Source organism: Nomascus leucogenys, chromosome 6 (assembly GCF_006542625.1).
Source record: "Nomascus leucogenys isolate Asia chromosome 6, Asia_NLE_v1, whole genome shotgun sequence".
In the NCBI taxonomy this organism is placed as follows: Eukaryota; Metazoa; Chordata; class Mammalia; order Primates; family Hylobatidae; genus Nomascus; species Nomascus leucogenys.
This window is the reverse complement of record NC_044386.1, coordinates 67,644,218-67,668,632: the sequence shown is the minus strand read 5'-3', so window position 1 is coordinate 67,668,632 and position 24,415 is coordinate 67,644,218. Positions and strand designations below refer to the sequence as shown.

The window sequence follows — 24,415 nt, the reverse complement described above, 5'->3', positions numbered from 1 at the left end:
GGTGTGTTTTTTAATAGCCATCCTAATGCATATGAGAGAACACTTTTGTACTATTTCTGGCAGGTGGTAACCTACTTGGCAGGCTGTGGCCTACAGAGCTGCCCCATGCTTCTGGCCAAAGGATACCCTGATGTCAGCTGGAACCCCATTGAAGGGGAACGCTACCTGTCCTTCCTGAGGTTTGCCGTCTTCGTGAACAGTGAGTCCCACATTTTTCCATACCTTTTATACCCAGAATAGCATGATCATGGATACGTACAAGGAAAAGGATATCCTTTCCATTGCTTCTTATCTGAAAATAGGGGTTTGGTGGCTGGCAAGAGAAATCTCAGGGAGAATCACAAGTGTTTGGTGGCTGGCAAGAGAAATCTCAGAATAAGGCCAGACAAGGATAAAGAGTAGAGTCCAGTGAACAGAGCACTGAGCATTAGTCCCAGGTCCAGCAAGAAACTCACTGCCTGAGGTTGGACTTGTCATCTCTGCACTGTAAAAGGGGGCCTTATGAATATCATCATTAATACCTCACCTGTTTCACAGAGCTAAATGCACATGTACATCTAGATCCCTGGATGGATGGATGGATGGATGGATGGATGGATGGATGGATGGATGGATAAAATCAAGTATAACTGAGTAGCTGTAAAAGATAAGTAAACTCCTAGGAGAAAAAAATTGCTATAGCAACCCTAAATATTATTCTTCATAATACAATTTACCTCCCATTTATAGTGAATTCCAACACTACCAGAATTCTTTAGTTGCTCTGGAATAATATGCTGAATATTATGTAAAATAAGTGGGGTACTTTCTTGAAAATGAGCCTTGTCTCCTAAGAGTTTTTGTTATAATACTAATTCACTTGTATTGACATTATAGTTATAGTCCCTCTCTGTTCTCTCAGTTTGGGGTTCCAGGCTAACAAATTGCACTAAGCAGGTTAGGTGATCTCAAAGAGAGATTGTAGCTAACACACAATCATGCCAATTGTTCTAAGTATAACAATTTGTCTCAAAATACGTTGACATAATGTGATCGTTATATTCCCATGTGCTTTTCTTGTTGTCTCTCTACCCTCCCATTGCACCTGCTTGCTTTTCTTCACGGTACTACACTATAGTCATAATATTTAAATGCTTTCTTTTCTCCTTGCCCTGGATAGATTGCAGGCCTTGAGGTGGTTGTGTTTTATTCCCCTGGGACCCACCCAGCCAACTTCCTAATCAACTCTCTCTGCTTCTCTCTGTGTTTTCATCACTGCTTCCTTCTGTGTTTATCACCAGCTTTGCTAACCTCCATTTTCTTCTCTCGCGGGCAGTTTTACAGTATCCTCTAATAGCCGCGTTCACTTTGTATCCAAATTATCACATGTCCAGAATTAATGTAGAGTTAATGTAAGAGTAAAGCAAATTTGTGGATGTATGAAGTGGATGTATGAAGTATGTGTAAAGTATGAAGTGTGGATGTATAAAGATTAAGAATTTATACAGCTCGCCAAATTATGTAAATAGATTGTTTGCAGACAAATCTGATCAAGGCAGGACCAATTTATTCATCTTGGTCATCTTCACAGTCAAGATCAAGAGCTTTTTGAGTCATTTTATGAGACCATCTACCTGGGTCATGAAGGCAGGCTCTTCTTCTACCCAGATTGCATAAATTCTAACACTTGCTTTTGTGGGTTAGGTAAACCATATTGGACTAAACTCTAGACCAAAATGTTCAGTGCACCCCTTTTGTTTTCAAGTTATTTTATATCTTTTCAATATATTTTCTGCACTACAATTTTATAATGCAACAAACTCTGGCAAACTGGCCCATCAGTAGAAATATTTGTGGATTTTAGTTTAATGTTTATTTTGTCTCTATAATAGTGTTATATATAAAGTTTCGGTGCTGCAAAAGAAATAGCATTTGAATATAAAATTTTCTTTTTAATTCTCAGCAAGGCAAGGTACTTCTATAGAAGGGTGCACCCTTACAGATGGAGCAATGGTGAGCACACACTTGGACAAAGGAGGGGAAGGCGTTTTTATTCCTGATGCACTTCCCCTGTTGGCTAGGGTTAGACAGCACAGGCTAAACTAATTCCCATTGGCTAATTTAAATAGAATGACGGGGTGAGGGCTTTGGCAGGAGTCAGGACAGAGCAGGTAGCAGGTAATTGGAATGAGTCAGGGTGGAGCAGGTGATCAGAATGAGTCAGGGTGGAGCAGGTAATCGAAAAATGTTGCTTTATGAGGAAGTTAAGTTTAAAAGTAGAAGGCAAAGAATTGAACATACTGACATATTCTTTGAAAAGAAATTTAGAACTCATATCTAATACATAGCCATGTCTAGTTTTGGCAAAGGATGTCAGCTTCTCCTTTCAAAGAATTTTCAGTCTTCTAAGGGGAGGAGACATGGACAGAGATCACTACAATAAAAATGGCGTAAGGCAGGGAGAGAGCACTGAAGGGGTTCAAGACGGGAAACATATCTTATTGAGGAGATCAGAAAAGGCCTAATGGAGGAGGTGATGTTAGAGATAAGCTTTGAAAGGTCAAGCTCCCAAATACATAGATTCAGTTGAGGAGCAGCATGTACAGTAGCTCAAAGGCTAAAGCATACTGTGCTCAGGAAACCTAGTACTATTGTTTAAATGTATCCCCTAAAAAGCATGTTTTAGAAACTTAATCCTGAGTGTTGGGAGATGGGGCCTAATTGGAGGTGTTAGGTCATGAGGACCCAACACCTCGTGAATGGATTAATGCCCATTATAAAATGGCTTGAGGCCACAAGTTCAACATCTTGCTTTCTTGTGCTCACTCTCTTGCCATGTGATGCCTTCTGCCATGTTATGATGCAGCAAGAAGGCACTTAACAGATGCACCCCCTTGATCTTGGACTTCTCAGCCTCCAGAACCATGAGCCAAATAAACCTCCATATTTTATAAATTACCTAGTCTTTGATATTCTGTTATAGCAGCACAAAACAGACTAAGATACCCAATGATCTGTCAGTCTGGAGGGTAGATGCATGGATGGCAGTGGTAAGACATAAGGTTTAAAAGGTAGGTGATTATAATGGGGAAAACCTAAATGCCAAGTTGAAAAGTTCAGTATTGATTCAGTGTGTAGAGAACTGCAAAACTTTTTAACAGAATAGAGACTGATGGGTTGATACCCACTCATGGGTTCTGTGCTCAGATTAGAATAATGAGTTTCTAAATTATTATGGTGTTGGTAAAATGGACTGGAAGAGATACATTTTAAAGAAATTACAGAGGTGGAATTCATAGGACTGTATTAGACCATTCTTGCATTGCTATAGAGAAATATCTGAGACTTGATAATTTATTAAGAAAAGAGGTTTAATTGGCTCACAGTTTTGTAGGCTTTATAGGAAGCATGGTGCTGGTATCTACTAAACTTCTGACGAAGCCTCAGGGAGCTTCCAATCATGGCAGAAGGCAAAGATGGACTAGGCATGTCACATGGTGAAATCAGGAGGAAGAGAGAGAGAGAGTAGAGAGGCTGGAGGTGCCATACACTTTTTTTTTTTTTTTTTTTTGAGACAGGGTCTCACTCTGTCGCCCAGGCTGGAGTGCAGTGGTGCAATCTCAGCTGACTGCAGCCTCGACCTCCTAGGCTCAAACAATCCTCCCATTTCAGCCTTCCAAGTAGCTGGGACTATAGGCATGCGAGTGGCTCTACCATCCTGGGGTCTGGAGGGTGGTAGCCCCCTCCCCACAGCTCCACTAGGCAGTACCCCAGGAGGGACTCTGCATGGAGCCTCCAACCCCACATTTCCCCTCTGTACTGCCCTAGTAGAGGTATTCTGTGGGGCTCCACCCCTGCAGCAGGATTCTGCCTGGGGACCCAGGCTTTTCCATACATCCTCTGAAATCTAGGTGGAGGCTGACAAGTGTTCTCCACTGTTGCATTTTGCATACCTATAGGCTTAACACTACGTGGAAACTGCCAAGAGTTATGGCTTGCACTCTCTGAAGTGGCAGCCCAAGCTTTAGCTGGGCCCATTTGAGCCACAGCTAGAGTTGGAGCAGCCAGGATATATGGGGAGCAATGTCATGAGGCTGCCCTGGGCCTGGCCCACAAATTAATTCTTACCTCATAAGCCTCTGGGCCTATGATGGGAGGGGCTGCCACGAAGGTCTCTGAAGTGCCTTTGAGGCCTTTTCCTCATTGTCTTGGATATTAGCACTTGGCTTCCTTTTAGTCAAGCAAATATCTCTAGTAAGTAGTTGCTCTACATCCCACTTGATTTCCTCTTCTAAAAAGCCTCTTCTTTCTCTTGCCACATGGCCAGGCTGCAAATTTTCCAAACTTTTACACTCTGCTCTTGTTTCAATAAATTTCCAACTTTAAGTCATTTATTCATTTTCACAAGTGAACATAGGTTTGTTAGAAGCAGCCATGCCACTTCTTTCTTTCTTTTTTTTTGAGACGGAGTCTTGCTCTGCCAGCCAGGCTGGAGTGCAGTGGCGTGATCTCGGCTCGCTGCAAGCTCCGCCTCTGAGGTTCACGCCATTCTCCTGCCTCAGCCTCCCGAATAGCTGGGACTACAGGCGCCCACCACCATGCCTGGCTAATTTTTTGTATTTTTAGTAGACACGGGGTTTCACCACATTAGCCAGTATGGTCTCGATCTCCTGACTTCGTGATCCACCCAGCTCGGCCTCCCAAAGTGCTGGCATTACGGGCGTGAGCCACCACGCCCGGCTGCCAGGCCACTTCTTGAACACTTTGCTGCTTAGAAGTTTCTTCCACCAGGATACCCTAGGTCATCACTCTCAAGTTCAAACTTCCATCCATCCCTAAGGCATGAACAGAATGCAGCCAAGTTCTTTACTAATGCATAATATGCATGACCTTTGCTCCAATTCCAAATAAGTTCCTCATTTCCATCTGAGACCTCAGCAGCTTGGACTTCACTGTCAGCATTTTGGTCACAACCATTTAACCAGTCTCCAGGAAGTTCCAAACTTCCTGTCATCTTCTTCTGAGCCCTACAAACGCTTTCAATCTCTGCCGCCTACCCAGTCCCAAAGCTGCTTCCACATTTTCAGGTGTCTTTATAGCAATACCCCACTCTTTGGTACAAATGGTCAGTATGAGGCCATTCTTGCATTGCTATAAAAAAATACCTGTCACTGGGTGATTTGTTAATGAAAGAAGTTTAATTGGCTCGTGGTTCTGCAGGCTTTACAGGAAGCATGGTGCTAGCATCTGCTTGGCTTCTGGTGAAGCCTCTGGGAGCTTTCAATTATGGCAGAAGGTGAAGGGGGAATAGGCACATCATATGGTGAAAGCAGGCATAAGGCAAGGGGGAGGTGCCACACACTTTTGAATGGCCAGATCTCTTAAGAACTCACTATCGTGAAGACAGCACCAAGCTGTGAGTGATCTGCCCCCATGATTCAAACACCTCGCACCAGGCCCCACCTCCAGCATTGGGGATTACAATTCAACATGAGATTTGGGCAGGGACAAATATAGAAATTGTATCAAGCACTGAATGGCGATGATGATGGCTGAGCCTAGGTATGTTGAGAGAAAAGGAACAGAGGTCACATTGAAGCTTAGAGATTTGAGGGTAGAGAGAAAGAAATAAGGATGTCAGAAGAAGCAAAATGGTTTGAGATGGAAGGTAATAAGCTTGGCTTGGGTCACATCATATTGATTTTTCTGTATACAATATCCATATAGAGATACCCCTAATTGAATTTGTAGGATAGAAATCAATCAATCAACAGATTAGAACTAAGTAGATTTGCAGTCCATCAGTAGCTCAAATGCTTCACGGTAGGTTTCCACAGGCGAAGGCATGAAAAAGAAAAATGTGGAGAGTATGAAAAAGAAAAATGAGAATATTTCTAAATACTTAGGAGGAGGAATAGTGGCTCACTCACAACAGAATGTTACAGAAGTGTTTGGGCTGGAGAATGGAGTATCTTGGGTTCAAATTTGGCTCTACCATTTACTAGTTATGTGAATTTAAGCAAGTTAGTCAAAATGCCTAACCTCAGTGCTTTTTTATGTGTAAAACAGAGATGATAATAATGTATGCCTCACAGAGTTGTGAGGCTTAAATGAAATAATCCATGGAAAACTTAGATTAGCCCAGTAACACAAACCTTATAAACTTATAGTTATGATAGTTTTGTTCATGATCTTTACGAGAGTGGTAGGGTATTGGAAATGGGAAAACTGTAATAAACAGATTTCTTTGGGATCTTAAAACCCTTTATAAGTCCTTATGTCTAAAAGGTGATTCAAAAGGACTTTCTGAATACTTTTGTGACCTCTGCTCAGCAATGTAATATAAAAGTGATATAAGGAATCATGGCAGATGATGGAAGTATTCATGGTGGGTGATGGTAGATGATGGTGGGTGGTGGTAGATGATTATTGTGGGTGATAGGGGTGTTCATAGTGAGTAATGGTGGTAATGGTGAGTGGTGGTGAGGGTTGTGATAGTGGGTGATGAATGGTGATGATGCTAATGATAGTGGAATATGATAGTTGGTCAGTGGTTATAGTGAGCTGTAGGGTGATTGAGGTGGGTGGTGGTTAGTGAAGGTAGACATGGTGATGGTGGTGGGTGATGATGATGGTGATGATGGGATATGATGGTTGGGTGGTGCATGGTCATACAGGGGGGTTATAAGGGTGAGTGTGGTGAATGATGGTGAGTGATGATGGGAGTGGTGAGGGTTGTGGTGAGGATGACAACAGCTAACACTTATTGAGCATTTACCATGTACCAGGCACTGTTCAAAACACATATATTAAATTATACGACAATCCAATGAGGGAAGTATCTTAGTCTGTTCAGGCTGCCATAACAAAATACCACAGACAAGGTAGCTTATAAACAACATAAATTTATCTCTTACACTTCCGAAAGCTGGGAAGTCCAGGATCAAGGTGCTGGCAGATTCAGTGTCTGGTGAGGTTTCCTGATTTCATAGATGGTGCCTTCTCACTGTGTTCTCACATGGTGGAAGAGGCAAGGCAGCTCTCTGGGGCCTCTTTTATAATGGCACAAATCCCATTCATGAGGGCTCTGCCCTTATGACTTAATTAACCACCAAAGGCCCTACTGCCTAATATTGTCACCTGGACAGTTAGGATTTCAACATATGAATTTTGGAGGGTGGGGGGACACAAATTTCCAGACCATAGCAAGTGGATACAATTATCTTCATCTTATAGATGAAGACCCTGAAGCTTAGATTAAATACCTTGCCCAGAGTCTCATAGGTAGTAGAAAGTAAAGCCGGAAATTGAATCAAGCAGTTTGACACCAGAGGCCAAATTTTACGAACCATTGTGCACTGTTGTCTTCCTGTCTCCATAATGAACAAGGAGAAACAACATTTTCTCCTTTGAGCTTGTAAAAAATTGTGGTATTATTTAATCACTGTTTGGTGCTAATTTAAAAATTTTAAGCCAAATCAAAAACTTTTAATATATCAAAATAATGGAAATAGAAAACTCTTTCTAACATTAATTCACTATTATTTCTTAATGTTTGTAGTAAATCTTCTTAAATATTTGTCTTTAAGAAAATGTTTCAAGGCATATAATTTGCTTCACTTTATTTTTATTAGCTGTTGAGAAGCCTTGGTTTGTGTTTAACTCTAGAAGTAATGAAGTCAATAAGGTTCTATTTTCCCGGCAGTTGCAAACACTGTAGCCAGGCTAAGCACAGATGTGTTTGGATGTCTGTGATTAATCCCTTCCTATTAGATTAATCTGAGAAGGAAAAGGTTTCCTATCAATCCCACAAGAAAAAGGGAAAAGTTATTCTGTGTTTTCTTAGAGTCCTTGGAGAGTTACAGCGATATCTTCCCCAGACTACAAACTTAGTTTAAGGAACCTAATATCTCCTCCTAGCTTTGCTGAATCTGCTTTCCTAGGTAGATTTATTATCAGTGGCCATAACTTGGGCATCCATCATGCGACATGTGACGAGTCTATGCGGGGCTGTGAAACGTGATGCTCTAGAAGTCCTGCCCAGAAGTCACTTCCTGCAACTCAAAGCAGGAAACAGAGAAAACCCAAGTAGAGTAATCAGAAACATGTGTGGAATAATTACTAAAAACTTTGTAATCAACCACACCTACCTACATAGTGACACATGAGACGTTGGCATGCCAAAATGATGGTGTTTATTGGAATCTGGTAGAATTAGTCAAGGGATGCATGAGGAAGAAGGAAAGTGTTGAATAACGTCTTGAAATAAATGGATATAGTTTAACAAAGTCCTAAAGGGAGAGCATGTGGATAGACTGTTGTGCTGGGATACATACATCTTTTAGGGTTGAGAGTACAAAGTGTCATCTTAGCTTCGAAGGGCATATAAGGTGTAGACACTTCAGAATCATCTGGTTTATTTCTGCCCTTGTATTCATGTTTTTAGAGTCAGAAAGGGCATGTTAACCATTCTTCAGTGTGATTGGTACTAGACTAGGCATGGTTAAGACTAAATGTGTGAGACATAGTTTTGTTCTCAAATTTATAAAACAGTTGAAAAGATTCAGCAAGCTCTTGAAAAATTAACCAATGGCAAAAGATTTAAATAACAGTTTAAGACAAATAGGAACAACATCGCAATGTTGTACTCAGGAGACACATCATGCTAGAGTGATAAGAAGGTAGAATATAAGGTACATTTGAGATATGGCTAGTTGCAGCTGGATTCTTAACATCTGTGTTACACCTTTGTACTAACTGTAAGGTATCTTAGTCCATTTATACTGCAGTAACAAAATACCTGAGACTGGATAATTTATAAAGACAGAAATTTATTTCTCACAGCTCTGAAGACTGGGAAGTTCAAGAACAAGGCACCAGTAAGATTGATGTCTGGGAGGGCTGCTCTCTGCTTCCAAGATAGTACCATGTTGCTGCATCCTCTGGAGAAGAGGAACACTGTGTCCTCACATGGCAGAATCAATTGAAGGGCAAGAGAACATCCCTTCAATTTTAAACCCTTTTATAAGGGTACTAATCCCACTGGTGCGGGCAGAGATCCTTATAACTTAATCACCTCCCAAAGGCCACACTTCCTACTACTGTTTAATATGGTTTGGATGTTGTCTCCTCTAAATCTCATGTTGAATTCTCATCCCGAATGTTGGGGGTGAGGCCTGGTGGGAGGTGTTTAGATCATGGGGGCAGATGCCTCTTGGCTTGGTGCTGTCCTCACACTAGTGAGTTCTCATAAGCTCTGGTTGCTTAAGTGTGTGGTACTTCCTCCCACTCTTTCTCTCGTTCTCTGAGACACCTGCTCCCCCTTCACCTTCTGCTGTGAGTAAAAGTTTCCCAAGGCCTCACCAGAAACCAAGCAGTTGCTGGCACCATGTTTCCTGTATAGCCTGCAGAACCAATGAGCCAATTAAACCTCTTTTCTTTATAAATTACTCAGTCTCAGATATTTTTTTATGGCAATGCAAGAATGGCCTAACACACTGTTGCATTAGGGATTAAGTTTCCACATAAATTTTGGAGGGGGCACCATCATTGAAACCATAGTATAAAGCGTGTACAGTCTTGCCTACCCCACCTTCTTCATTCTCCCACTGGACTTCCTAGAATCTTTATACCTGAGAAAAGGAAAGGAAATCTATCAGACAGGTAAAGGGCTCCTAGTGACAGAGACAAGGAAATGTGCCTCCATCTGTAAAAATTCAAAGTGAAACAGCATCAAAGTCCAGAAATAAGTAGACAGTCAAAACACTACCAGTAATAGAAAATAAATTCCTCAAATAAAGAAGCCAATGGCAAATCTAGGCCCAGAGCACCAAAATGAGAAAAGCTGGCTGGGGTGAAAGGATGTCAGCTACATTCTTTTCACACTAAGTGAATTTCTCAGCAGCTTGCCTCCAAGGGCCCTGTGGGATTCCAATGGTAGTGGTAACTGAGTGTCTTGGCAGTGGACTCAAAAGTCCAGAACCTACTTAATATATGTATGTGGATTTCATCAACCATTTCATTGATAAGAGTAGTAAATGAAGCCTGATACTTCAATAAAACTATGTAATTAAGCTGAATGAAACAAAAAAAAATCTGCTTCATCAACATTATTCACACAAAATGGCAGTATTATGATCCTTGTGCTCATGAAAGGCTGATTTTCATCATCTTATTGAGAATGCCCATATTTTGTCAGAGCACACCGCAATTCTGACTCCAGGTTTCTATTGCATTCAAGTTTTATTTGGCATATTTCATGAAAAAGCTACATGGACCCAAACTCTAGACACATGGGCAAAATCTTAGCACAATTCTGTGATTAAATACTGGTCTTCAAAATATCTGGGCTACTACTGCGCCATCCACCCTGCATGGTTTCATGCAGTCGCTTGGCTTTGAATTCCACGTATACACTGATGACCCCCAGATGTACTTTGCCAGCTTTGTCCTCTTCCCTGAGCCCCAGACTTGTATATATATCTTGGTTATCTACTTGGTATTTCTGCTTGGAGGTCTAATACGCATCTTAAATTTTGTACATCTTAAAGCTGAGTATGTAATTACCACCCAAAACCTGTTCTTCCCCGAGGATTCTCCATCTCCTTAACTAGCTCCACCAACTTTTCAGATACTCAGACTAAGTCTAGAAAGCATCCTTGAATCAACTTTTTTCCTTATTCCCACATCAGGGAACCATCAGCAAGTTCTGTTGATTCAGCATCTAAAAGATATCTGAAGTCTATCTTCTCTCCATCTCCACTGGCCACTTTCTACTCCAAGTTGTTATTATCTTATACCTGGGCCACTCTAAGTTGTGTAGGAACTGAATTCCCTCCTTCTACTCTCTTATATCAGCCTGCATCTGCTACATAATAACTTCATAATCTCAAAGGCATAAAATAATAAGCATTTATTTCTTACATATCTGCAAGATGGTGGGAAAGCTCTGCTGCAGGTCCACAGGTCTGCTGGGGTGACCCTGTTCCACTAGTTTCATTCTGGGGTTCAGGCTTGACTGTCCTGGTTACTGCTCGTCTGCTGTCTCTAGATCAGTTACTAGCATATAGTATGGACTCAATGAATAGTTGAATTCATTAGTAAATGGGCAAACAATTCCTGGTTTGCTCTCTGTGCTATCACAGTGGCTGTTAGACACATCTCCAGTCCATCCCTTCCCAGGCTGGAAGGCCCTAAAAAGAAGATGGTATGTCCTTACTAATTGGAATCACTTAGTTCATACAAGTTGCCTGGTACCCTATCAAAGATGGCATTTAGCAAAAAGAGGTGTTGGATCCTGGCCATTACCCTGCCCGTGGGATTCTCTAAATTAATTAAATGAGTGTCAGTACATTCATTCATGCTGGAGCCCCGTGTTCTGTCTTACTGAGGTGGGACTTGATTGGGCATATGTTTCTTTTCTTTAGGACTAATTGAAATCTGAGGTAGTAGACGATGCAGGCTTTTGTAAACAGAGGCTGATAATTGCCTGGGATAATACAACAATGGGTAGCCACCTTTGGTTTTCCATCCAGTCATTTCAAGTCTCTGCCTTGAGTCTCAATGAAGTCTACTGACTTATTGAAGAAATATATTTTTTGAATGTTTGTGATATGCCAGATGTTAACAAGACCCTTGAGCACACAGTGTTAGATAATTCAGACACAAGGCCCTGTTCTTATGGCATGTACAGTCTAATGGGGAAAGCAGGCACAAAGGAGGAGGACAGGGTGTTTGAGAGGAACAGGTCCTCTGGGGTTCCCATGTTTAAGCTCCTCCTGAAGGATGAAATGGAGTTACCTAAGTTGAGGGTTTACATCAAAAGAATGGGAAGAAAAACAGTGTTCCAGACAACGGAACTTTAAAACAGGAACTAGAGTTAGAACACAGAGAGTGAGAAAAGTGATGGGCTGAAGGTTAAATAATTATTTCCCTGCTAACTGTCCCTGTGGTGAGTATGACTGTTTTACCAGGGTAAAGTGGGGAGAATCATTTCCATTTCCATCCAACTATTCGGGAACGTCGAAAAGAAAATAGTAACATGAAGACAGTGTTGAAGCCTTTGAAGAAAGGCACTGTGAACATTCATGCTGTTATTAAGCTCATTATTCATGTTAGAACTCAAGCAGAAAGCATTGTTGCAAGCCCTTGGGCAAAACTAGTTTACCTCAAGTCTCTCTCTCTCCCCCTTGAAAAATGCCCTCAAGGTCAATATCTAGCTTTTCCACAATGGATTTGGTTAGCAGTGAAGCTTGCTGAGCTACAGGTAATTAGGAAGAGACTGTCTCTCCCTCCTAATCATGCCATCCTCTTTGCCTTGGGAAGCCTTTGGAAATTCTTTTCCTTGGTCCCCTGTCTAATTAGCGGCAATGGTTGCACTTCAGTTCCTTCCTCTTAGAGTGTGCTCTGCATTCTCCGCAGATGTCCACAATTCAGTAATCAAGGGCCGGCTTCCTGGGTCACTTGTAGGAGCAGACCCAATTAGTTCAGTTCTGAAGGCCTGAGACTCAAATAAAATAAGGTTAATTGGGCAAATGAATTTCAATCACAAGCTCAACGTAGAACTCACAGTCTGATTTTTCAACTTCTGCATATTGTGGTTTTATATCCCACCAACTTCGTGATGCCAATCACTGTGGGTAAAGCTAAGTTGAATTCAACATGCTGGTAAAATCGGTGGCTGACCCACAAGCATTTCCACCAGGTAACTGAAAGAATCTGAGTATAGTATTCAAATAAGCTTGATTAACAGAGTTGGGTTTTTTCCTTCATTTTTTACATTTAAAATTTCAACGTTTTAGCTTTATTATTCTTGTAGTGAGAAATTACAACTGAGAGGGCTGATGTATGTGCTACCTGATAAGTATTGGAGGCCAAAACCATTCGAAAGTAGTGAACTGTGAGATACATCCAATCCATGTCTGAGACCACTGGCTTTTAAAAATGTAGATTCTCCTGGGGCTTTTCTGTAAGTATCCCTCCTGTGAGTAAACTATATTAGGTATAAATGGTAGGTTCAACTGATAGGAGAGCATGGGCGTAGTACTTGGCATCATACCCTTCTCTGAGGTCTTCTACAAACTGTACAATGTCTCTCAACTTCTCCTTGGTTTCTCTTTTTCCAGAATATGTTGATTCTTTCCACCATCCCATTATTATGATAATTTTACCCTTTTAGTATCTCCTGAGAATTTTCTTCACATGGATTCTGGTTTAATAAAAACTGATTTTTTTTTTTTTTTTTTGGTGTGTGATACATTGGATAGAACTTGAAGACAAACTTCTTTACAAAAATTTTAGACTCTTGAAGGATTGAGCTATAAAACCGTGAATGGAAGCTGATTAGCTGTTTAAATTCAGTCTAATAAGTTTTTTTCTGGATCGAGCTACACAACTCTAAAACTTAGAGTGGTACATGCTTACAATCTTGGATTTTGCCCACAGTGCAAAAGCTTGAGTGATAAAAGAGGATGTCAGCAAGCCAAGCTCTAGGAATGGACTACACCTGTGGTCTGAGGTAGACTCTCCAAGGCTGTGAGACACATTTGGTATGTTTAAGATTGAGTTTGGTGTGAGAGGTGAGCCTGAGTTAATTACGAGCATTCGGACGGCAAGCTCAGCTGCCACCCCACCCCATCCCCATTCCTCTGAGCATCATGGGAGAAATCTCTGCATCTGAGTTAGACTAATAGTGTCACTCTAAAACTAGATGGAGCATGCATATCTGAACAGGGGAAAGATCCAGTGAGATTGTGCAGTGTGTGTACTCACACAGTGATGAGCTAAAAAGCTGGAACAAGAAGATTTTCTGGGTCCTCATTCAGATGCTCTGCCAGGGTGTGGTGGCTCACGCTTGTGTAATCCCAGCACTTTGGGAGGCCAAGGCAGGGGGTTGTTTGAGTCCAGGAATTTGAGAACGGCCTGGGCAACATGGTGAAACCCTGTCTTTACAAAAAAATACAACAACAACAAAAACAAAAATTAGCCAGTTGTGGTAGCATGTGCCTGTAGTCTCAGCTACTCAAGAGGCCGAGGTGGGAGGATCACTTGAACCCTAGAGGGTGAGGCTGCACTGAGCTGAGGTCATGCCACTGTACTCCAGCCTGGGTGACAGAGCCAGACCCTGTCTCTTAAAAAAAATGCTTTACTCGCAACACTTCGAAGTTGATTCATAAAATGTTTTATTAAATAGAACTTAAACTGCTAAAATCGTTTCAAAATAAGTCTGTAAATTCTTTAATGCTCCTCTCTCCAAAATACAGAGCCTAATTCTCCCTTTACATGTGAGCTGGACTTAGTGACTCACTTCTAATGAATAGGATATGACAAAGTAACAATAAGTGACTAGGTTATTAAAGGCAGCTTGGCTTCCACTTTACTGTCCTTCTGGATAATTTGCTCTGTGGGAAGCCAGCTGCCACATCATGAGAACACTCAAGCAGCCCTATTGGGGGGAGGTCAACATGGTGAGAAACTGAGGCCTCCACCCAACATCCAGTACACAACTGAGGCCTCTTGCCAACAACCGTGTGAGTGAACGTGGAAGCTGATGCTCCAGTCCCAGACAGGCCTTCGGAAGACGGCAGCTGCCACCTCATGGGAGACCCAAGGCAGGACCACCTAGCTTAGCCACTTCAAAATCCCTGACCTGTACAAATACTGCGAGATAACAAATGTTTATTATTCTAGTCTGCCAATATTTTGAGGTAACTTTTTGCAGAAGAATAAATAATACGAGAGCTTATCACATTGTAACCTCTGTTATCGCTCAGTTCTCCAAGAAATACCCTATGATTCTGTAGAAAAATTTTTCTTCAAGCTTCCAATACATAACATCAAAAAGTCTTGCCTTTGGGTATTGGGTTCAGGGATAAATTCTCAGACACAAATGAGGTACCTCTTATGATTTTGTAGAGAAGTTTTTCTTTAGGCTTTAGCTAACACAACGTGAAAAAAAGTCTTGCCCTTGAGTCTTGGCTCAGAGATGAATTCTCAGATACAAATTAGGATTTCATCTGAGACAGAGGTATTTTTTTTATTAACTTGTTTGAACAAGCTACCAACCCACTTTTGAATATAAATATTGGCTCTAAGAAAGAATGGCTATCCCTAAGTGTCCAGTTCTACCACTTAATCACTTGATCACGAAATGAGACCCTATCTTCATTATCTATGGTTCATCCAAAAACAAATACCACAGAATACAATTCTCTAACCTCTGCCTTCCCACAGAGCAAGTTTAGGAATAACCAATAAAACTTTACCAAGCAGATTCTTCATCTGGACACATGATTCCAGAAATGACCTGAAGTCCATCCATACAAACCTGGCTGTCCTAGGGTAGGTATTAGACTCTTTGAGAGTATTAGGGTAACAGAGTCAGAAGCTGATATGTCACTTCCCCAAACGTTAATTGCAGCACACCAGCTCGAGTAACCATCTTACTTCCTTTCAAGGAAGGAAGCAGATTTGCATGCCCTCATTGAGGTAATGAAGATGTAAAGTCCTTCTGTTCTCTAAGTCATTTGGGAATGAATCAGTATTCCATGGTAGACTCAGTAGTTTATTAATTGCCCTCTGAGGACCTAAATATATGGAAATAATCTCTACAGTACAAAATCCTGAGCCGAAGAGTAAAAACCTGCTCTGTAATGGTGGATCTTAATACTTTAAATAAACAGATCCTGACCCAATTTATCAAAGCCACCTTTTTCTCCATCAGTATCAACTCCTAATCTCAAGAGTAGATGAGGCTGGTTCAAATGCAGTGAGTGGGGTTTATAACTAACTGACTACACTCTGTTACAGATGTCTTAGTTCCTTCTCCACTCCCACTGCCCACTTAACTGACCTAAACCAAAAAAAGAATAGGTGATAAGCTGAACAAAATACTGTTCTCCCAGCCTCATCAACTAGAAATAAATTCTGGGGTTGTCCTTTCCATTGAGAAGGAAACAGTGTCTGTCTTCCTTAGGTGAGAGTGTGGAAGAAAACGCCAGCGTTGTGGTCAAGCTGCTCATCAGACGCCCAGAGTGCTTCGGCCCGGCCCTGCGGGGTGAGGGGGGAAACGGGCTGTTGGCGGCCATGCAGGGTGCCATTAAGATCTCTGAGAACCCAGCGCTCGACCTCCCCTCTCAAGGATACAAAAGAGAAGTGTAAGTGAATGGAGTTGCCTTCCAGCACGGATACGGTGGGTGAGCTCTCAGATATTACCGGTATACGGATGATTTAGGAGGTGATAGAGAAAGCACATGTTCTTAACAGTTACAGCTAAAATATTTGCCCTTCATCAAGCACAGTGTTGCCTTGACTCTCCCAGTAAGCCTAGTGATCAGCCTCACCTTCATCCCCTTCCATTTTCTCTACTCTGCTCAGCACAGCTGGAAATCACAAAGTGGGCAAACTCTTGGCCTCCCTATAGTATCACCATGGGGTAGGAAGCTAAAGGCCTGGACCAAGGTTCTACTCCTTGTCTAACTTCAGCATGTTTCCTTCAGTATTTTGTCCCACAGTGTCTCATCCCATAACTCGTTTGTAAAAACAGATAGTGCCTCCACTTCCTCTTCTGAAAGCACAAGGACTAATTAAGAAAGTGTTTTGATTTGACTTCTTAAAAAAAAAAAAAAAAGCGGCCGGGCGCGGTGGCTCACGCTTGTAATCCCAGCACTTTGGGAGGCCGAGGCGGGCGGATCACGAGGTCAGGAGATCGAGACCACGGTGAAACCCCGTCTCTACTAAAAATACAAAAAATTAGCCGGGCTTGGTGGCGGGCGCCTGTAGTCCCAGCTACTCGGAGAGGCTGAGGCAGGAGAATGGCGTGAACCTGGGAGGCGGAGCTTGCAGTGAGCCGAGATTGCGCCACTGCACTCCAGCCTGGGCGACAGAGCAAGACTCCGTCTCAAAAAAAAAAAAAAAAAAAAAAAAGCTGCAGAATGTGAAAAGTCACAGCACTATAATGTTGTTATTTAAATGTTAAGGATATAGTTGGTAGATTATCTGATTGTCTTACTTTCCCTTTATCAAGTCTCATGATCATGTCTCTTTCTTTATCACAGCCTTTAGATTAGACTGTAGAATCTAGAGCATGGGCATAACCCAGCAGCAGAAACTCTTTAGACGGTTGGCTTTTTTCTTTGTCATCAGACCTGGTAGAGCTGGAAAGGACCCTACACATACGCTTTCGCCACTTCCTCAAGCAACATGAGAAAAAAACTGAGGCCCAAGGTCATGTAGCTTATTCGCAACAGAGCCAGGACAGGGACCGAGCCCTCCTGACTCCTGGTCCAATGTGCTTTCCATGTATCTTCCCCTCACAGAGAGGAAAAGGGAATGAATGGTTGGTAGGAGTTATGGTCTGATGATCAGCTCATGTCGGTACTCATGCCTTAAGATTCGTGGAATCCTGTGAATGTCATGGACAAAAATTTGGGTTCCTTGAGCTTAATGAATGAAACCACTTTGTCAACTTCTAGAGGAAGACGAGGTTCCAAGGGAAAGGATGTATGATATGCAAGAAGAGCAGAGTGCTTCCATATCAAGCAGCTTATGTCTCCCAGCGTGGCAGTGCCTGCCAACCTTCCTCACACCTCCCCTCTGTTGGTTCTCTCAGCAGCACGGAGGACGATGAAGAGGAAGAAGAAATCGTGCATATGGGCAATGCAATTATGTCATTTTATTCGGCCCTTATAGATCTACTGGGCCGCTGTGCTCCTGAAATGCACGTAAGTGATAGAGCTTCCAGAGAACAGCTTTAAGAAACTTACACCAAGAACACTATAGATTTCCTGAACCTCATTTCTTCCTCTGTCTCTGGCATTTGCTAACATGCCTTTTTCTAGGTCCCTTTTAGCTAATTTCAAAAGTAGTTTCCACTCTGATACGTGACTCTGCTGCTTTCCAGGGAGGGACTCCTGGGCAGATCCCTGTCTTGTGTGATTTCTCCGTGGCACTAGTTGAGCATGTCCTCTGAACAGTTTATTTCAAAAGCCTCCCATTTGACATGCCTCAATTTCGTCAAAATGGGAGCAACTTGATTCTGGATCATGGCCATCAGGATGCTCCATGTAGAAGATCCCTTTCCTGATGACTGGCATTAGGCCCAGGGAAGGCAGGCTCTTCCTGTGGTTGGTGTTTGAATTTTTCCCCCAGAGGTAGAGTTTGTAAACATCACAAAAGGATGGTTCTGTTTTATGAGATGTCTTCTCAGACTTCTAGTTTTGAACTAGAAAGTATGTTCTTTTCTTTTTTCACCTCTACTGAGGGCTGAAAGAATAAGCCTTATTTCATATAAGGTCTGACATCATAAGAGAGGAAATAGCTGCTTTTCCTATGAAAAGCAACTCTAAATCTTGATAAGGGAGGCTGATCTGAATTCCTAGGATTCCAATTCCTACTATGATAAAGGAGCCTTACCCACATAGTTCGGTTTTTCCATTTCAGTGCCTTTAAGCAAATGCAGGAAACTTGGAAGGGAGCCCAGAAAACACTAGGGTGTTCTACAGTCTTGGCGGGGGTGGGGAGGGTCAGGGTCTCCTGTGTGTTCATACTCTAGCTTTCCTGATCACCTCTCATCACATCAGAAGGCACATTATATATAGTTCGCTGCTTCTCAAGAAGGCGGCGTGAGATAGCTCAGTCACCAGAGCCCCAACCGCGGTGCCCCATTCTTCCTGCCTTACTGCCTCTGCTCCAACACCTTACACACGCACATACACATGCATACATCCCTTCTTAGGACCCCTCCTGTGGGTCCTGCCCTATCAGTGGTGAGGGAAGGATGCCATCATCACTGACCACCTCTTCTCTACCCTTGGAGATGGAGGTGGCACCAGGGTGGGTGGGCAGGCCTTCTCCTTTCCCTGGTGGCACCAAGCATCATATCTCAGCATACCATCGAGCCCACCTGGGGACAGTCTGACCCTATGACATTCAGTTCCCAGCTGAACACCTGCTACAGCCTGCCAGAGACTGCCTGTGCAGGGGGATATGCGTGCACACCATTGTACATGCTGGTTGGCCCATCAGTGTCAGGGTGGATCAGGCTACTTAAGCCAGGATAACTCCACTGAGCCCCTCAAGTTCTCTCTGACCTTCTCTACACCCTTTTTGCCCCCTCGTCATCCCCAGCATTAATCAAACTCTTAGAAATTGAAATTCATAAGCCATTTCTACGTTTAACAGAATTCTAGAGGCCAGGCGTGGTGGCTCATGCCTGTGATCGCAGCACTTTGGGAGGCCGAGGTGGCAGATCATGAGGTCAGGAGATTGAGACCATCCTGGCTAACACGAAGAAACCCCGTCTATACTAGAAAAAAAAAAATACAAAAAATTAGCCGGGCGTGGTGGCGGGCGCCTGTAGTCCCAGCTACTCAGGAGCCTGAGGCAGGAGAATGGCATGAACCCGGGAGGCAGAGCTTGCAGTGAGCCAAGATTGTGCCGCTGCACTCCAGCCTGGGCAACAGAGTGAGACTCCGTCTCAAAAAAAAAAAATAAGTAAATAAATAAATAAATAAAACAGAATTATAGAGTCTGGCATTGTGGCCACACTGCCAACACTTCTATCATGGCCACTGAGCGCTTCCAGCAGTGCAGTCACACTGAGAAGCCACCAGCAGGTCGTGTACTTATTCCTGGGACCTGATACCACAACCTCATGGCCACTTTAATAACAGCAAAGGAATCATGCAACCTCTTTAGTTATTTCCTCAGTAGCACCTCTTCTGGAAAATCAAGAGACCACTCTTCTCTTTCCCTGTGGCCACAAATGTCTGTAGCAATTAGGGAAACACAGAAATGGACCCCTGCCCTTAAGCCATTTTACTGCCAGAGGTTTGGAGGTGGGGTGGATCGAGGTGTGGGAACCTCACTTATCTAATGTCATTCTCCACCCTATCTTCCAGCTCATCCAGACAGGAAAGGGGGAAGCCATCCGCATCAGGTCCATCCTGCGCTCCCTGGTCCCCACAGAAGACCTGGTTGGGATCATCAGCATCCCCTTGAAACTGCCCTCCCTCAACAAAGGTAAGGGGAGTGACTGCAGGCCGCAGCAGCAGTCTCCCAGCAGCCACTGGCTCAGGGCAGGACTCTGTCCCCACCACAGCGGCCCCCAGGCCCTGACTTGCAGGGCGGGCTGCACAGGGCAAGTGTCTCGCTGTTTTTCCTATGATGAGTTTTCTCCTCTAGGCTCTAGCCGGCTGCTCTCTTGTCTTCTCAAGAAGCAATCTCAAAACAGTAAATTGACTCCTGATTCCTAGCATTTACCCATTTCTGTGGTATAAACTTTCTTACCATGACCAATTTCAAGCCACCAATGTAATGTCACTGAACACAGAGTTGGGAAGAAAATGGACATGGCACACCGTTAGGTTGTATTCCCAAACCGCAAATACAACTGATGCAAAAAACCTCAAGAGTATAGTTCATAGTGAAATAATTCGGAAGTAATGAATTCAATCTGCTCTCTTGTCTGTGTCAAGACAACTGTACCCTGTGTCCCACAGGTACAGACAGACCTTGCTGTCCTCCTATGAGCATGCCAACCCTCTGAGGGAGGCTGATGGAATGGGACAAGCGAAAGCTCTCCCCACGGCCTCCCTTCTCCTTTTCCCCTGGGTCCCCCAGCTTGTGTAGGCAGTTGGGGCACAGATGGGCCCCCCACACAGCCTGTCTTCAGCCACGGTCGCACACCTCATGGCTGAGGATCATAAAGTGTTTTCCCCCAGTGCTACCTGTGACATTTGACATCAGTCAGTGTTATCTTTGCAAAACTTACACTCTCCTCGAAGTGTTGTTTCTCTGAGTCGCCCCACCCATTATCCAGGCTAAGGGAAGAATTGAAAACGTATGATTCCAACCGTTGGTTTCCCAAACTGATATTCCACAGAAGGTTTTTGTGGGAGATATTAATAGGTGTGCATATTAATAAGGGGCCCGGGGTCAAATACGTTTAGGAAATGCTGTGGAATACATCACATTGGTATAAGCACAATAAAATGATTACATCTCTGAGAAAACTTAAGATAAAGCAAATAGATGTTGAACTCAGTGTTTCCCAAACACAAAACACTAACTAATATCCCACCACACCAGGCATGCGTGAGAGAGGAAGTCAATTTCAGCCGTTCAGGCCTGGCTCCGCCTGGTACACAGGGCAGGAGAGGCCGCAGCCTGCCGTCTGGAAGGCCCCTTCTCTCTGGCTCTCCTGGAGCCTGACGCTGATTCCTGGGCAGGACGAGAGTCTGGGCTGGCTTGGACTTAATCTTTGTCCTCTCAGGGTTCCTTATGAAGTCCCACACCTTTCCAGTACAGTATTTAAATATGCTGTGGCTATAGCGTGCTCATTTGGGGGTCCTCTTTCCTAGTTTTCAGTGTCAACAAAACAGGAAGAGGAAATTGTTTTCTATCCTCACTCGAAATCCTGTCTTTATTCTCCAGCTCAAGCAGTTTTTATTTTCTTCATAGTATTTCCCCACTTCACCTTTGAACCTCTTGATTAAGATTAGAATTCTTGGATGACCTGGTTTACATTTCACCTAAATCAGACGATAATTTCCAAATATTGCAACAATATGTCCTCAAAGTGTGTTCTATTTATGATGTGATAACTACAGACATGACATATTAAACTTAATCTGCCTTCACTCATGTTTTCTCCCTCACTTACTTATGTTTCACATCAACAAAGCAATAAATCGAGCCCTGATTCCTAGCATTTGCCCATTTCTGTGGTATAAACTTTCTCACCATGGCCAATTTCAAGCCACTGATGTAATGTCACTGAACACAGAGTTGGGAAGAAAATGGACATGGCACACCATTAGATTGTATTCCTAACACACAAATACAATTGATGCAGAAAACCTCAAGAGTATAGTTCACACTGAAATAATTAGGAAGTAGTGAGTTCTAGTATTTGTTACCTTTTTTAAATATCCACTTAATTGTAAATTCTAATTTTTAATAATAAGCATGTTTAACAAGTGGCTGGAATTTTAAACTGGCTTTTCAACAAAGTACAAGCTGCCTTCAGCACAGGACTGTACAGGTTGAGTACTCCTTATCCTAAATGCCTGGGACTAGAAGTATGTTGGATTTTTTTGGATTTTGGAATATTTGCACTATACTTACCAGTTGCATATCTCAAATCTGAAAATCCAAAATCCAGAATACTCTGATGAGCATTTCCATTGAGCATCATGCTGGTGCCCAAAAAGTTTCAGATATTGGTGCATTTCAGGTTTCAGATTTTTGGATTTGAGATGCTCAATCTGTATTTTTCCAAAATTCCTGTCCCTTATAGGGAGAACAAGCTATAGACAGACAAGCTCTGTGTTACCTTTTGAGACTTTGGAGATAGAAAAAGGGAAATTACATTTTCTATGTGTCTTTCAGATGGGTCGGTCAGTGAGCCAGATATGGCGGCCAACTTCTGCCCTGACCACAAGGCACCCATGGTGCTGTTCTTGGACCGCGTTTATGGCATTAAGGATCAAACTTTCCTGCTCCACTTGCTGGAGGTTGGATTTTTACCTGACCTAAGAGCTTCTGCCTCTCTAGATACAGTAAGTTGCAAAAATAACAAAAATTATTGTTCCCATCATTGTAAAATTAGTAATGTTGGACTTAGAAGCAAGTATTTTCTATTTACTCACCAATTACATTTTAATAGCTTACTTTAATGGGTGAGAAAATAGAGGTACCATGAAATGGAAGATCTTCATTTATTGGGCCAGAGACTTAGACATAGGTAAATTTGACCCCAAATCCAACTCCCTCAATTGCAGAGTTTTTTTTAACCTTGACAGTAAGTTGTAAGGGGCTATCCTGTGCATTGTAGAACGTTTAGCAACATCCCTGGCCTCTACCCACTAGATATCAGTAGCACCCCAGTTCACCCCGAATCCCTGCCAAAACCAATTTCAGATATCACCAGATGTCCCCTGGGGGACAAAAGCACCCTCTGGTGAGACCATGTCTCTATTGCCTTTGAAAAAGGCTGGCTGGCGACATTATAGGCTGACATTAGTCTTCCCACTCTCACTTCTTAGTTTCATGTACTGACCACCAGGATGGATAGGTCTGAAGCCAGGGGCCTGACGAAGGTCAGTACAAGAGGACAAAGGCAAATATAAGTTTGGAAATCAAGGGTGAGATAGATAAGGTAGTTCACCATCAACAAACATCAAGAGAGGAGGCCCCTAGGGTTACAAAGCTCAGATACGAGATGCCACAAGTCAAAACTAAGCAGAAAAAGGTACACCAGGAGTCATAGGTCCAAGGAGAAAAGACAAACTAGATCGGCGTAAGCCTAAAAAACATCTTGCCAGTTTAGGGTTGTTTTTAGTTAAAACATTTCTCAAAGGCTCCACCTGGTGTCCAACAGAGATAGAAATCTGAGCTCTGTGATGGGTTGTCAGCGGCAAATACCTTAACTTGGGTGGATTCCACCTGCACGGGTTATCCAGAAATGGAAAGAAATACGAGCCCCAACCTCAGTGGGAGCTGCATTCCCATGTGTGGTATGGAGATGATAAATGGTATATATGACAGTATTAGGGTATACGATCCCTAATACCGAATAACCCAGTCTAACCCAACATTTTGATATAATAAAACAATAATTTTTTATTCATAATAATTATGAATAATTATTTGTGAATAATTAAAACAATGCTTCTGCCACTGCTGTTGTTTTGAACTTTTCTATAAATTATTTGATTTTAAAAATAATTTTCTTAACTCATGGGATCTCCCCAAGCTTCCTGATCAAATAATTTAATGTTTTTGTAAATCAAATAAACAGCAAATGCTATTCTAGTATCTGGTGTTCAATCAGATGTTTGTCCAAACACCATCTACAACAAAAAGGTGTTATATTCAGTTCATTAACACATAGACATTCATGCATTCTCTTTTGAAAACTTATGATCTACTGAAATCAAAGCTCTGTCCTTTCTCATTTTAACTCTGTATATTAAAGTGATAAATGTGAAAGATTAGCTGTTTCTCCCAGCATGATTACTGAAGTTCCTAGGAGACAAACTTGATAATTTAGATAATTTATAGGAACAATGAGACATGTATATAGTTCAAAGAAAATGGTTTTTCAAATCATAAGTTATACAAAGTATGTTACAGATAGAATGACTGCAGTAATCACAGGAAACGGTAATATTTCATCTCTGTGGATCTCAAGCTTTCTTTTGAAAGTTCTACGGTTTTCAAAGATGGTGGTAAGGCATGCTTTGGCTATACTTAGTGTCACTAAATGGGTTTTCCTTGTATTCAATTCATCCATCTAAATGTACGTAAAAGAGCATCGTAAGCAAGAACTATGTTAGAGTTGTATAGAAGGTCCCAAGTTTCTGTTCTTTTTCCATGTTCCCCATGCAGAGTTAGGTTCCCTTTAGTGGGGTCTACTCTCATGTCAGTATTGATT

The 24,415-nt window shown here is 42.4% G+C and overlaps 1 protein-coding gene across 4 annotated transcripts in view; it reads left to right on the top strand.

Annotated features, from left to right (window-relative positions):
- RYR3 (ryanodine receptor 3) overlaps positions 1 to 24,415 on the top strand; it is a 568,187-nt gene that overhangs the window by 405,206 nt on the left and 138,566 nt on the right. For all 4 annotated transcript variants that reach the window (XM_030814359.1, XM_030814360.1, XM_030814362.1 and 1 more), the window contains exons 43-47: positions 64 to 199; positions 15,953 to 16,133; positions 17,588 to 17,699; positions 19,878 to 19,998; positions 22,369 to 22,538. In XM_030814359.1, coding sequence (XP_030670219.1) covers positions 64 to 199; positions 15,953 to 16,133; positions 17,588 to 17,699; positions 19,878 to 19,998; positions 22,369 to 22,538 — 720 coding nt within the window. The remainder of the gene's footprint in view (positions 1 to 63; positions 200 to 15,952; positions 16,134 to 17,587; positions 17,700 to 19,877; positions 19,999 to 22,368; positions 22,539 to 24,415) is intronic.